We start from the raw sequence: 15,469 nt of genomic DNA on the forward strand, positions 1-15,469 counted from the left end.
TGCCTAGTTAAATAAATACATTCCTCTGAGCTTGTCAACTGATTGGTCTGAAACTTTCTTTTTTTTGTGACAATTTCATGTTGTCGGCCTTAGCCTTTTCTTTTTTTTTTACACCGTAGTTGTACAGTGAACCTTGTTTTATTACAGAGTACTGGTTTTGGCAGGAGATGCGTATCCTTGTTAGACAAAGGAAATGTGATCTTTACTGGTTTTTCCGAGGTCAAAAGTCGAGAATCTCTTCTGTAGCCTACGTTTCTCTGAAGGGATTTGTCATTTATGTTAATAAATGTAAATGTAATTCCTACATTGGATATAATAAATGTCTTGGTGGTTTTTTTCTCCAAACTTTTTATATATTTAACTAATATGATGATACAAAATAAGGTGTACTGCTCCGGCTCATAGTTTTGCCTGTGCTCTGTGGAGATGGGTCAGTACAGTATAATGTTGACAGTAAGGCTGTTTTTCAGTTCTAAACAGCCTTTTTTTTTTAGGACCATATATGAAGTGATCTATTGAACCCTTTTTGGTTCTAGCCTGAATAGCATCGTTTCTTCCAGCAGTGTACAAATTATTTAGGATTCCATGATCTGTTTTTTAATGTTGTTCTACTGTTCCGAGGGCTAACTCTATTCACTCACTGGATTATATTCTATAATAATACATTTTGTTCTGTTCTGTCCTTCCCCAGGCCTGATGGAGCTGGGCACTCGACGAGCGCTGACCACTGAGGAACACCCACCACACTCTGCCCCCCACTGCCAACCTTGAAGGGAGGGACTATCTCTGCTTCTCCCCCCCTTTCCCCTTCCCTTCTCCCCTCCTCTTCCTCCTCCACTCCAACACTACCTCCTCTGGTACACCTCCATCCTCGCCCCTCCGTGGTCCTGAGATGGTGATGATGGGGAAGCTGAAGCAGAACCTGCTGGTGGCCTGTCTGGTCATCAGCTCTGTCACAGTCTTCTACTTGGGTCGTCACGCCATGGAGTGTCACCACCGTATCGCGGAGCGCAGCAGCCAGCCCGGGGACCAAGGGGTTCTGGGGGGCCTTCAGGGGCCGGGAGGGGTACTCCTGGGCGGTTCGTTGGGCTCCTCCGCCATCCTGCGGGGCTCCAGACCCGGGGGCCATAACCTCTCCGCTCCATTCGTCTACAACAAGGACATGCCCCTAGTGTTCATTGGAGGGGTTCCCAGGAGTGGGACAACGTTGATGAGAGCCATGCTGGACGCTCACCCTGAGGTTCGGTGTGGGGAGGAGACCAGGGTTATTCCACGTATCCTGGCCATGAAACAGATGTGGTCGCGGTCGGGGAGGGAGAAGATGCGTCTGGACGAGGCCGGGGTGACGGACGAGGTCCTGGACGCCGCCATGCAGGCCTTTCTCCTGGAGATCATCGTGAAGCACGGCGAGCCCGCCAACTTCCTCTGTAACAAGGACCCCTTCGCTCTGAAGTCCCTCTCCTACCTGGCTAAGATCTTCCCGCACGCCAAGTTCGTGCTCATGATCCGGGACGGACGCGCCTCTGTCCATTCGATGATCTCACGTAAGGTGACGATCGCTGGCTTTGACCTGGGCAGCTACAGAGACTGCCTGACCAAGTGGAACAGGGCCATAGAGACCATGTACACTCAGTGCCTGGATGCCTCGGACAAGTGCCTGCCGGTGCATTACGAACAGCTGGTTCTCCATCCAGAGAAGTGGATGAGGACGTTGCTCAAATTCCTGGACATTCCCTGGAATGAGGCGGTGCTTCACCATGAGGAACTCATAGGGAAAGCAGGAGGTGTCTCCCTCTCCAAGTAAGTAGTGGTGTTGGGGGAGTGTGTGTGTGTGTGTCTTTTATGTACCATGAGCCTGCATGTTGCTGAACTTCAGGCATGCCTGTCTCCCTCCCTGTTAATTTCTAAATCAGGGGTCAGTGACCTTGTAGTCTGTTAAGGGTGAAACAAGGCTTTGTGACCTAAGATAACAAAACCAGACAACTTGAAGTAACAAAAAGCCACACACACTCTGTAACACTTCCCGTGATTTAGTGGAGAGATGAAGTTTGGGCAGCCAGAGTCTTCAAGGGTTTTTTTTTTTACAAAACTAGGACAAGGGGCTGAAAATGAGGATGCAGCCAGGCAGAACCTCCATGCATCAACTCACTGAGCTATCTGGGTCACAGTGGCTCTCCCACTCCTCATTCTCAGTGAAGCTCAGCAAGCCATTTAGCTTCTGGTTCTAGAACACAGGCCTCTGTTGTTAGCTTCTGGTTCTAGAACACAGGCCTTTGTTGTTAGATTCTGGTTCTAGAACACAGGCCACTGTTGTTAGATTCTGGTTCTAGAACACAGGCCTCTGTTAGCTTCTGGTTCTAGAACACAGGCCTCTGTTGTTAGATTCTGGTTCTAGAACACAGGCCTCTGTTAGATTCTGGTTCTAGAACACAGGCCTCTGTTGTTAGCTTCTGGTTCTAGAACACAGGCCTCTGTTAGCTTCTGGTTCTGAATGCTGTCTGCTCTGTTCTGTTCTGCTTTCACAACAAGCTGCTGATAACTAATACATTCCTGTTGACTCTTATGGCGCCAAATAACAAGCCGTTATCCCTGGGGATGTTTCCTGTTTACAAGACACTGTCTCCTTATTCACTATGTTGCTTATGTAGACAAATGGCTCAATGCCGTGGTTGAATCATAGGCTGCATCCCATATGACAGGGAGCCATTTGGCACACACGCCTAGCACAGCGCTATGGTGAGCAAGCACACACCCCTAGCACAGCGCTATGGTGAGCAAGCACACACCTGTAGCACAGCGTTATGGTGAGCAAGCACACACCCCTAGCACAGCGCTATGGTGAGCAAGCACACACCCCTAGCACAGCGCTATGGTGAGCAAGCACACACCCCTAGCACAGCGCTATGGTGAGCAAGCACACACACCTAGCACAGCGCTATGGTGAGCAAGCACACACCCCTAGCACAGCGCTATGGTGAGCAAGCACACACCCCTAGCACAGCGCTATGGTGAGCAAGCACACACCCCTAGCACAGCGCTATGGTGAGCAAGCACACACCTGTAGCACAGCGCTATGGTGAGCAAGCACACACCCCTAGCACAGCGCTATGGTGAGCAAGCACACACCCCTAGCACAGCGCTATGGTGAGCAAGCACACACCCCTAGCACAGCGCTATGGTGAGCAAGCACACACCCCTAGCACAGCGCTATGGTGAGCAAGCACACACCCCTAGCACAGCGCTATGGTGAGCAAGCACACACCCCTAGCACAGCGCTATGGTGAGCAAGCACACACCCCTAGCACAGCGCTATGGTGAGCAAGCACACACCCCTAGCACAGCGCTATGGTGAGCAAGCACACACCCCTAGCACAGCGCTATGGTGAGCAAGCACACACCCCTAGCACAGCGTTATGGTGAGCGGGCACACACCCCTAGCACAGCGCTATGGTGAGCGGGGCACACACCCCTAGCACAGCGCTATGGTGAGCGGGGCACACACCCCTAGCACAGCGCTATGGTGAGCGGGGCACACACCCCTAGCACAGCGCTATGGTGAGCAAGCACACACCCCTAGCACAGCGCTATGGTGAGCAAGCACACACCCCTAGCACAGCGCTATGGTGAGCAAGCACACACCCATAGCACATCGAGATGGTGAGCAAGCACACACCCATAGCACATCGAGATGGTGAGCAAGCACACACCCATAGCACATCGAGATGGTGAGCAAGCACACACCCATAGCACAGCGAGATGGTGAGCAAGCACCATTCATCACCAGACTGACAAGGTAAGTGGTGAACTGATCAGGCTCTGGTTAATACATTCCCTTCCTGGTGCAGTGAGACAAGTTAGGACTGGTCCACGTCTCTCTCTCTCTCGCTGTCGCTGTTCCAATTCATCCCAAAGGTGTTTCTGTATGGACATGGCTTTGTGCACGGGGGCATTGTCATGCTGGAACAAGAAAGGGCCTTCCACAAACCAAACTGTTGCCACAAAGTTGAAAGCACAGATTTGTGTGGCCTACCACTTCGCGGGTGAGCTGTTGTTGATCCTGGACATTTCCACTTCACAATAACAGCACATACAGTTGACCGGGGCAGCTCTAGTAGGGCAGGTAACCTACACCCCTCTACACTAGACGGGTAACCACCACTCTACACTAGACGGGTAACCACCACTCTACACTAGACGGGTAACCACCACTCTACACTAGACGGGTAACCACCACTCTACACTAGACGGGTAACCCTCCACCCCTCTACACTAGACGGGTAACCACCACTCTACACTAGACGGGTAACCCTCCACCCCTCTACACTAGACGGGTAACCACCACTCTACACTAGACGGGTAACCCTCCACCCCTCTACACTAGACGGGTAACCCTCCACCCCTCTACACTAGATGGGTAACCCTCCACCCCTCTACACTAGACGGGTAACCCTCCACCACCACCCCTCTACACTAGACGGGTAACCCTCCACCCCTCTACACTAGACGGGTAACCCTCCACCACTCTACACTAGACGGGTAACCCTCCACCACCACCCCTCTACACTAGACGGGTAACCCTCCACCCCTCTACACTAGACGGTTAACCCTCCACCCCTCTACACTAGACGGGTAACCACCCCTCTACACTAGACGGGTAACCCTCCACCCCTCTACACTAGATGGGTAACCCTCCACCACTCTACACTAGACGGGTAACCCTCCACCACCACCCCTCTACACTAGACGGGTAACCCTCCACCCCTCTACACTAGACGGGTAACCCTCCACCACCACCCCTCTACACTAGACAGGTAACCCTCCACCACCACCCCTCTACACTAGACGGGTAACCCTCCACCACTCTACACTAGACGGGTAACCCTCCACCCCTCTACACTAGACGGGTAACCCTCCACCCCTCTACACTAGACGGTTAACCCTCCACCCCTCTACACTAGACGGTTAACCCTCCACCCCTCTACACTAGACGGGTAACCACCACTCTACACTAGACGGGTAACCCTCCACCCCTCTACACTAGACGGGTAACCCTCCACCCCTCTACACTAGACGGGTAACCCTCCACCCCTCTACACTAGACGGGTAACCCTCCACCACTCTACACTAGACGGGTAACCCTCCACCCCTCTACACTAGACGGGTAACCCTCCACCCCTCTACACTAGACGGGTAACCCTCCACCCCTCTACACTAGACGGGTAACCCTCCACCCCTCTACACTAGACGGGTAACCCTCCACCCCTCTACACTAGACGGGTAACCCTCCACCCCTCTACACTAGACGGGTAACCCTCCACCCCTCTACACTAGATGGGTAACCACCCCTCTACACTAGATGGGTAACCCTCCACCACCACCTCTCTACACTAGACGGGTAACCCTCCACCACTCTACACTAGACGGGTAACCCTCCACCCCTCTACACTAGACGGGTAACCCTCCACCCCTCTACACTAGACGGGTAACCCTCCACCCCTCTACACTAGACGGGTAACCCTCCACCCCTCTACACTAGACGGGTAACCCTCCACCCCTCTACACTAGACGGGTAACCCTCCACCCCTCTACACTAGACGGGTAACCCTCCACCCCTCTACACTAGACGGGTAACCCTCCACCCTCTACACTAGACGGGTAACCCTCCACCCCTCTACACTAGACGGGTAACCCTCCACCCCTCTACACTAGATGGGTAACCCTCCACCACTCTACACTAGACGGGTAACCCTCCACCACCACCCCTCTACACTAGACGGGTAACCCTCCACCCCTCTACACTAGACGGGTAACCCTCCACCACCACCCCTCTACACTAGACGGGTAACCCTCCACCACTCTACACTAGACGGGTAACCCTCCACCCCTCTACACTAGACGGGTAACCCTCCACCCCTCTACACTAGACGGGTAACCCTCCACCCCTCTACACTAGACGGGTAACCCTCCACCCCTCTACACTAGACGGGTAACCCTCCACCCCTCTACACTAGACGGGTAACCCTCCACCCCTCTACACTAGACGGGTAACCCTCCACCCCTCTACACTAGACGGGTAACCCTCCACCCCTCTACACTAGACGGGTAACCCTCCACCACCCCTCTACACTAGACGGGTAACCCTCCACCACCCCTCTACACTAGACGGGTAACCCTCCACCACCCCTCTACACTAGACGGGTAACCCTCCACCCCTCTACACTAGACGGGTAACCCTCCACCCCTCTACACTAGACGGGTAACCCTCCACCCCTCTACACTAGACGGGTAACCCTCCACCACTCTACACTAGACGGGTAACCCTCCACCACTCTACACTAGACGGGTAACCCTCCACCCCTCTACACTAGACGGGTAACCCTCCACCCCTCTACACTAGACGGGTAACCCTCCACCCCTCTACACTAGACGGGTAACCCTCCACCCCTCTACACTAGACGGGTAACCCTCCACCACCACTCTACACTAGACGGGTAACCCTCCACCCCTCTACACGAGACGGGTAACCCTCCACCCCTCTACACTAGACGGGTAACCCTCCACCCCTCTACACTAGACGGGTAACCCTCCACCACTCTACACTAGACGGGTAACCCTCCACCCCTCTACACTAGACGGGTAACCCTCCACCACTCTACACTAGACGGGTAACCCTCCACCCCTCTACACTAGACGGGTAACCCTCCACCCCTCTACACTAGACGGGTAACCCTCCACCCCTCTACACTAGACGGGTAACCACCCCTCTACACTAGACGGGTAACCCAAGGTCAGGTCATGAGAAGACCAGAGAACGATGGTTTGCATTCTAAATGGTACCTTATTCACCATGTAGTGCACTGCTTGTGATGAGAACCGTATGGGCCCTGGTCAACAGTAGTTTACTACGTCGTAAATAGAGCGCCATTTGGGATGCACCCAGCCAGATATCTGCACCCTTTAAATCCAGAGAATAGCATGGCATTTACTTATGAATGTCCTATATTTTCTTATAATGGTATAAAAAAAAAAGGCTTAATTATTAAGCCTTAGGTTAGTTTGTTTAAATCCGGGCCAGAATATTTTCTACAGAACCTACATGCTGTGTAAGATATGTAGGTAGAAGGGTGATCCGTTCTATGGTGCATTTGTTTTCTCTTCTCATCCCTCCATTGTTTACCCCAGGTGTCTGTCTGATTTCCTGGTTGGCTCCATATTCACCCCTCTCTGAGACGGCACTGAAGTGATCACTCCAAACAGGGCCAGACTCCAAACATCTGTTGCACTTCCCAAAAACAGACTCGAGGTTGAAACGAGAGGGATTCCCCAATTTTGTGGTTCTCTGTAACAAATACAACATGATACAATACTTAACTTTTGTCAACTATTGTCCTCATTATCGTCCTCATTATACTGTTACTCGGATATCATATTTAAAAACGACAGACATTTATCTCTACCCTATGACAAAAGGTGAAGAATAGCATGAAATGAGTAATAAAATTGCAATTGTTTCAGGTGGCCCCCCAAAAAAATTTTGCTAAGGGCCCCCAAAACAATATGGCCAACTCTGACTGCGTGTATGAGTAGCTGACCCACTGCTACCCCTCATGATGATTTCTAATGTTTTGTCCCCCCCCCCCATCTCTAGTGGTTGCTAGCCCTGATCCTAATCTAGCTGTTCCACTATGGGAGATACAGGAGTACCCTTCAATCTCCAGCCATGGAACACTGAAGGGGTTAGCTTCTATATGAAGGCACAGTGACGAGTTCCACCTCCTTACCAAACTGTAAGGGCCCTAGAGTGTTCTGGAGTGTTCCAGAAGAGGCCAAATGTCTTTGTTAAGTCCCTCCTCTCCCATATCTCTTAGGAATGCTCTCTGGGCACTGTAGCGATGTAGAAAGGCAGACACTGTGTAGGCAGTTTTTTTTTGGTTATTCTGGGGAGAGATTGTGAGCTGTGTACTCTTGACCCTTCCCCTTTGGGATGAGAGCATCCCTCTCTCATTCCACCTCTTTGTGGGTTACTGTCTCTCCAGAGCTGTGTCAGGCTCTCTGTCTGTCTGTCTCTGTCTGGCGGGCCCTCTGTCTGTTGGGCTCTTTGTCTGTCTGGCGGGCCCTTTGTCGGGCTCTCTGTCTGTCTGTCTCTGTCTGGCGGGCCCTCTGTCTGTTGGGCTCTTTGTCTGTCTGGCGGGCCCTTTGTCGGGCTCTCTGTCTGTCTGTCTCTGTCTGGCGGGCCCTCTGTCTGTTGGGCTCTTTGTCTGTCTGGCGGGCCCTTTGTCGGGCTCTCTGTCTGTGTCTCTGTCGGGCTCTCTGTCTGTCTGGCGGGCGGACCGTCTGTCTCTCTCTTTCTGGCGGGCCCTCTGTCTCTCTGTCTGTCTGTCTGTCTGTCTGTCTGTCTGTCTGTCTGTCTGTCTGTCTGTCTGTCTGTCTGTCTGTCTGTCTGTCTGTCTGTCGGGGCCCTCTGTCTGTCTCTGTCAAAGAGCCAGACAGACAGCCTCCCACTGCACACACACCACCCCTCAGCACATTGATTACCATCAAGTATGAATAAAATGAGACCTTACCGAGAGGCCTCTGGACACAGCTGAAGACAGGCAACAGAGACGAGATAACAGCCATGTGGCCATAGAGGAGAGACAGGGACTGTAAAATATGAAGAATAGGGCTTTCAGTAAACAGCACAAGTCTCAACAGGATTAGTATCTTTGCCCTGAGCTTAGAAAACGACTGAGAAGCCAGCTTTGCTGTACCAGGACAAACCGGGCATTTTCTGGTGCGTCCTTAGCAAGGACGACAAATTATATTATATTTGCACTACCAAAGGAGGTATCGTCTAATATTCTACCTCAAAACAATGATCCTCACTGTTCACATTTCCATGGAAATTGATTGAATTTCTGTCTGTCTTCGTCTTTTAATTTATGCTTGTTGGACTGTAATTGTTGCAAGTTGCAGGGCTTAGCGGAGACGTCTAAATGCTGTGCGATTTGCATGCAAAAACAACAACAGCAACAAACTGTTCTGAATGTTTCCTGGCTCATATTTTTGCTTCACGCAAACAGGAAATCACACACCGTTGTATTGTCATCTGCCTCCTATATAAAATACTCCTATATATAAAATACTCCTATATATAAAATACTCCTATATAAAATACTCCTATATATAAAATACTCCTATATATAAAATACTCCTATATAAAATACTCCTATATATAAAATACTCCTATATATAAAATACTCCTATATATAAAATACTCCTATATATAAAATACTCCTATATAAAATACTCCTATATATAAAATACTCCTATATATAAAATACTCCTATAAAAAAAAAAAAAATGAAGCTTTTCTCATACTCAGTTAACCAGCCTACTGGTAAACATACTGGGTTAACCAGCCTACTGGTAAACATACTGGGTTAACCAGCCTACTGGTAAACATACTGGGTTAACCAGCCTACTGATAAACATACTGGGTTAACCAGCCTACTGATAAACATACTGGGTTAACCAGGCTACTGGTAAACATACTGGGTTAACCAGCCTACTGATAAACATACTGGGTTAACCAGCCTACTGATAAACATACTGGGTTAACCAGGCTACTGATAAACATACTGGGTTAACCAGCCTACTGGTAAACATACTGGGTTAACCATAACTAGCCTACTGATAAACATACTGGGTTAACCAGCCTACTGGTAAACATACTGGGTTAACCAGGCTACTGATAATCATACTGGGTTAACCAGCCTACTGATAAACATACTGGGTTAACCGGCCTACTGATAAACATACTGGGTTAACCAGCCTACTGATAAACATACTGGGTTAACCAGCCTACTGGTAAACATACTGGGTTAACCAGCCTACTGGTAAACATACTGGGTTAACCAGCCTACTGGTAAACATACTGGGTTAACCAGCCTACTGATAAACATACTGGGTTAACCAGCCTACTGGTAAACATACTGGGTTAACCAGCCTACTGGTAAACATACTGGGTTAACCAGCCTACTGGTAAACATACTGGGTTAACCATAACTAGCCTACTGATAAACATACTGGGTTAACCAGCCTACTGGTAAACATACTGGGTTAACCAGGCTACTGATAATCATACTGGGTTAACCAGCCTACTGATAAACATACTGGGTTAACCGGTCTACTGATAAACATACTGGGTTAACCAGCCTACTGATAAACATACTGGGTTAACCAGCCTACTGGTAAACATACTGGGTTAACCAGCCTACTGGTAAACATACTGGGTTAACCAGCCTACTGGTAAACATACTGGGTTAACCAGGCTACTGATAAACATACTGGGTTAACCAGCCTACTGGTAAACATACTGGGTTAACCAGCCTACTGGTAAACATACTGGGTTAACCAGGCTACTGGTAAACATACTGGGTTAACCAGGCTACTGATAAACATACTGGGTTAACCAGCCTACTGATAAACATACTGGGTTAACCGGTCTACTGATAAACATACTGGGTTAACCAGGCTACTGATAAACATACTGGGTTAACCAGGCTACTGATAAACATACTGGGTTAACCAGCCTACTGGTAAACATACTGGGTTAACCAGCCTACAGGTAAACATACTGGGTTAACCAGCCTACTGATAAACATACTGGGTTAACCAGGCTACTGGTAAACATACTGGGTTAACCAGGCTACTGGTAAACATACTGGGTTAACCAGCCTACTGGTAAACATACTGGGTTAACCAGCCTACTGGTAAACATACTGGGTTAACCAGCCTACTGGTAAACATACTGGGTTAACCAGCCTACTGGTAAACATACTGGGTTAACCATAACTAGCCTACTGATAAACATACTGGGTTAACCGGTCTACTGGTAATCATACTGGGTTAACCAGCCTACTGGTAAACATACTGGGTTAACCAGGCTACTGGTAAACATACTGGGTTAACCAGGCTACTGATAAACATACTGGGTTAACATACTCGGTGTTACCAAATCAACCTAATATATCCAACAGGTCCATAAGCTTTTTTGTGATTTTTTTAAATTTTTATTAAACAAACAAATCCATAAATACTGGGATTGAGCCAGACTTCACAGATGTAGTGGGCCCATAACCTGATGGAACAGATGTAGTGGGCCCATAACCTGATGGAACAGGAGATTAAGAGTACGTACACAGGGTGTTGACGTAAGTCCGATCTGCCTCCTCTCATCAGACAAGACTATAAACAATATAACATTCATGAAAAAATATATATGACACTTAGCAGTGACTGGCAAAGCAGTGACTGACAGGGCAGTGACTGGCAGGGCAGTGACTGGCAGGGCAGTGACTGGCAGAGCAGTGTCTGGCAGGGCAGTGACTTGACAGGGCAGTGTCTGGCAGGGCAGTGACTTGACAGGGCAGTGACTGACAGGGCAGTGACTGACAGAGGCTGGCAGGGCAGTGACTGGCAGAGCAGTGTCTGGCAGGGCAGTGACTGACAGGGCAGTGACTGACAGGGCAGTGACTGACAGGGCAGTGTCTGGCAGGGCAGTGTCTGGCAGGGCAGTGACTGGCAGAGCAGTGTCTGGCAGGGCAGTGACTGACAGAGCAGTGACTGACAGGGCAGTGACTGACAGAGCAGTGCAGTGACTACATACATTTTGTTTGTTTATGAGATTCCTGTGGGAGTTGAACCCACAACCCAACTTTTCCACAGAGGACCACAAGCGCTGTTCCTACGTATCAGTGCCCAGCCTTCTGCTTGCTTTCTGAGTCTGACTAACACACTCACACACACACACACCCTTTCTGAGTCTGACTAACACACTCACACACACACCCTTTCTGAGTCTGACTAACACACTCACACACACACCCTTTCTGAGTCTGACTAACACACTCACACACACACCCTTTGTGAGTCTGACTAACACACTCACACACACACCCTTTGTGAGTCTGACTAACACACCACACACACACCCTTTCTGAGTCTGACTAAACACACACACACACACACACAAACACACACACACACACACACACACACCCTTTCTGAGACTGACTAAACACACACACAATTCAGTAGTACTACACCCTCAACACCAGACCCCCCCCCCCAGTAGTACTTCACTCCAGCGTCCCTGTCACCGGGCAGAGCAGAGCACCTCCATCTTTACCTACTAAAACCGTGCACGGGCGCTTGTGCATGTATTCTCTCAGACCCTTTGGTTTGCAGCAGGTCCCTTATCTGTACTGTAGTGGGCTGTGATCTCAGCCTCCCTTCTGTCTCTCCCCCATTACCATCAATAACATGGCTGATTTAGGGAAGGAAGGGCTAGGAGGGGGACCAGAGACCTAGCGCTCTCTCTCGCGTGCTCTCTCGATCTAGGAGAAGGGGGGAGGAGGTGATCTAGGAGAAGGGGGGAGGAGGTGAACTAGGAGAAGGAGGGGAGGAGGTGAACTAGGACCAAGGGGGAGGAGGTGATCCAGGACCAAGGGGGGAGGAGGTGATCCAGGACCAAGGGGGAGGAGGTGAACCAGGACCAAGGGGGGAGGAGGTGAACCAGGACCAGGGTGGGAGAAGGTGAACCAGGACCAAGGGGGGGAGGAGGTGATCCAGGACCAAGGGGGGAGGAGGTGATCCAGGACCAAGGTGGGAGAAGGTGAACCAGGACCAAGGGGGAGGAGGTGATCCAGGACCAAGGGGGGAGGAGGTGATCCAGGACCAAGGGGGGAGGAGGTGAACCAGGACCAGGGTGGGAGAAGGTGAACCAGGACCAAGGGGGGGAGGAGGTGATCCAGGACCAAGGGGGGAGGAGGTGATCCAGGACCAGGGTGGGAGAAGGTGAACCAGGACCAAGGGGGGAGGAGGTGATCCAGGACCAAGGGGGGGAGGAGGTGAACCAGGACCAAGGGGGGAGGAGGTGAACCAGGACCAAGGGGGGAGGAGGTGAACCAGGACCAGGGTGGGAGAAGGTGAACCAGGACCAAGGGGGGAGGAGGTGATCCAGGACCAAGGGGGGAGGAGGTGATCCAGGACCAGGGTGGGAGAAGGTGAACCAGGACCAAGGGGGGGAGGAGGTGATCCAGGACCAAGGGGGGAGGAGGTGAACCAGGACCAAGGGGGGAGGAGGTGAACCAGGACCAAGGGGGGAGGAGGTGAACCAGGACCAAGGGGGGAGGAGGTGAACCAGGACCAAGGGGGGAGGAGGTGAACCAGGGCCAAGGGGGGAGGAGGTGAACCAGGACCAAGGGGGGAGGAGGTGAACCAGGACCAAGGGGGGAGGAGGTGAACCAGGACCAGGGTGGGAGGAGGTGAACCAGGACCAAGGGGGGAGGAGGTGAACCAGGACCAAGGGGGGAGGAGGTGAACCAGGACCAAGGGGGGAGGAGGTGAACCAGGACCAAGGGGGGAGGAGGTGAACCAGGACCAAGGGGGGAGGAGGTGAACCAGGACCAAGGGGGGAGGAGGTGAACCAGGACCAAGGGGGGAGGAAGTGAACCAGGACCAAGGGGGGAGGAAGTGAACCAGGACAAGGGGGGGAGTGGGTGAAAGGTCAGTTTATGACGACAACAGTGACAAACAAAACATGCATCTTTACTTTTTCTATCTTATACAGACCTCCTTGTTCATCTTTCTCTTGGAGGTCGTTGAGGCCAAAAGCTTTTTTTCAGTTTTATTTTTTTTATCTATTTGGAACAGCTGCAGATGCCGCCTTGAAGAATGTTGATGTCTTGTTCAATATTCATGCATATATTAAATATACAGTACCAGTCAAATGTTTAGACAGACCTACTCATTCCAGGGTTTTTCTTTTCTTTTTACTATTTTCTACATTGTAGAATAATAGTGACATCAAAACTATGAAATAACACATATGGAATCATGTAGTAACCAAACAAGTGTTAAACAAATCTAAATATATTTGAGATTCTTCAAAGTAGCCACCCTTTTGCCTTAATGACAGCTTTGCACACTCTTGGCATTCTCTCAACCAGCTTCATGAAGTAGTCACCTGGAATGCATTTCAGTTAACAGGATTGCCTTGTTAATTTGTGGAATTTCTTTCCTTAATACATTTGAGCCAATCAGTTGTGACAAGGTAGGGGTGGTATACAGAATATAGCCCTATTTGGTAAAAGACCAACGTCAAGTTTATGGCAAGAACAGCTCAAATAAGCAAAGAGAAATGACAGTCCATTACTTTAAGACATGAAGATCAGTCAATAGGGAACATTTTAAGAACTTTGAAAGTTTCTTCAAGTGCAGTCGCAATAACCATCAAGCGCTATGATGAAACAGGCTCTCATGAGGACTACCACAGGAAAGGAAGACCCAGAGTTACCTCTGCTGCAGAGGATAAGTTTATTAGAGTTACCAGTCTCAGAAATTGCAGCCCAAATAAATACTTCACAGAGTTCAAGTAACAGACACATCTCAAAATCAACTGTTCAGAGGAAACTGTGTGAATTTGGCCTTCATGGTCGAACTGCAGCAAAGAAACTAAGAAACACGAGCAATGGACATTAGACTGGTGGAAATCTGTCCTTTTGATCTGATGAGTCCAAATGAGAGATTTTTGGTTCCAACCGCCGTGTCTTTGTTAAAATGCAGAGTAGGTGAACGGATGATCTCCGCATGTGTGGTTCCCACTATGAAGCATGGAGGAGGAGGTGTGGGGGTGATTTGTTGGTGACACTGTCAGTGATTTATTTAGATTTCAAGGCACGCTTAACCAGCATGGCTACCACAGCATTCTGCAGCGATACGCCATCCCATCTGGTTTGCGCTTAGTGGGACTATCATTTGTTTTTCAGCAGGACAATGATCCAAAACACTTCCAGGCTGTGTAAGGGTTATTTGAGGAAAGTGGAAAGTGATTGAGTGCTGCATCAGATGACCTGGCCTTCACAATTACCCGACCTCAGCCCATTTGAGATGGTTTGGGATGAGTTGGACTGCAGAGTGAAGGAAAAGCAGCAACAAGTGCTCAGCATATGTGGGAACTCCTTCAAGACTGTTGGAAAAGCATTCTTCATGAAGCTGGTTGAGAGAATGCCAAGAATGTGCAAAGCTGTCATCAAGGCGAAAGGGTAGTTACTTTGAAGAATCTAAAATAAACAAATCAAAATATATTTTATAACACTTTTTTGGTTACTACATTATTTAAAAGAAAAAAACTTTAATGAGTAGGTGTCTCAACTTTTGACTAGTACACTGTGTGTGTGAAATAATATTTAGATATTATATATATGATTTATTTATTATATATTTTGTTTGTGTGTTTGTGTGTGCACACCGGAGGCCAGACTGTACTGTAAACATACAGGATAAGAAGTAGCTCCTCCCCAGTTTGGTGGCCGTGGCAACAACCAGAAGTAGGCCTCCAGATGCGACCTACTTCTACAGTGTAGCTAGCTGACAACGCAACAGAGCCTCTCTCTTTTTTTATTTTCTTTCTTTGTCATTTCTC

The 15,469-nt window shown here is 49.6% G+C and overlaps 1 protein-coding gene across 3 annotated transcripts in view; it reads left to right on the forward strand.

The window, feature by feature from the left end:
* LOC106613355 (protein-tyrosine sulfotransferase 1) overlaps positions 1-15,469 on the forward strand; it is a 102,792-nt gene that overhangs the window by 37,513 nt on the left and 49,810 nt on the right. For all 3 annotated transcript variants that reach the window (XM_045724862.1, XM_045724861.1, XM_045724863.1), the window contains exon 2: positions 692-1,800. In XM_045724862.1, the coding sequence (XP_045580818.1) occupies positions 893-1,800 (908 nt within the window). In that variant the 5' untranslated portion in view covers positions 692-892. The remainder of the gene's footprint in view (positions 1-691; positions 1,801-15,469) is intronic.

Source organism: Salmo salar, chromosome ssa09 (genome assembly GCF_905237065.1).
Source record: "Salmo salar chromosome ssa09, Ssal_v3.1, whole genome shotgun sequence".
Taxonomy (NCBI): Eukaryota; Metazoa; Chordata; class Actinopteri; order Salmoniformes; family Salmonidae; genus Salmo; species Salmo salar.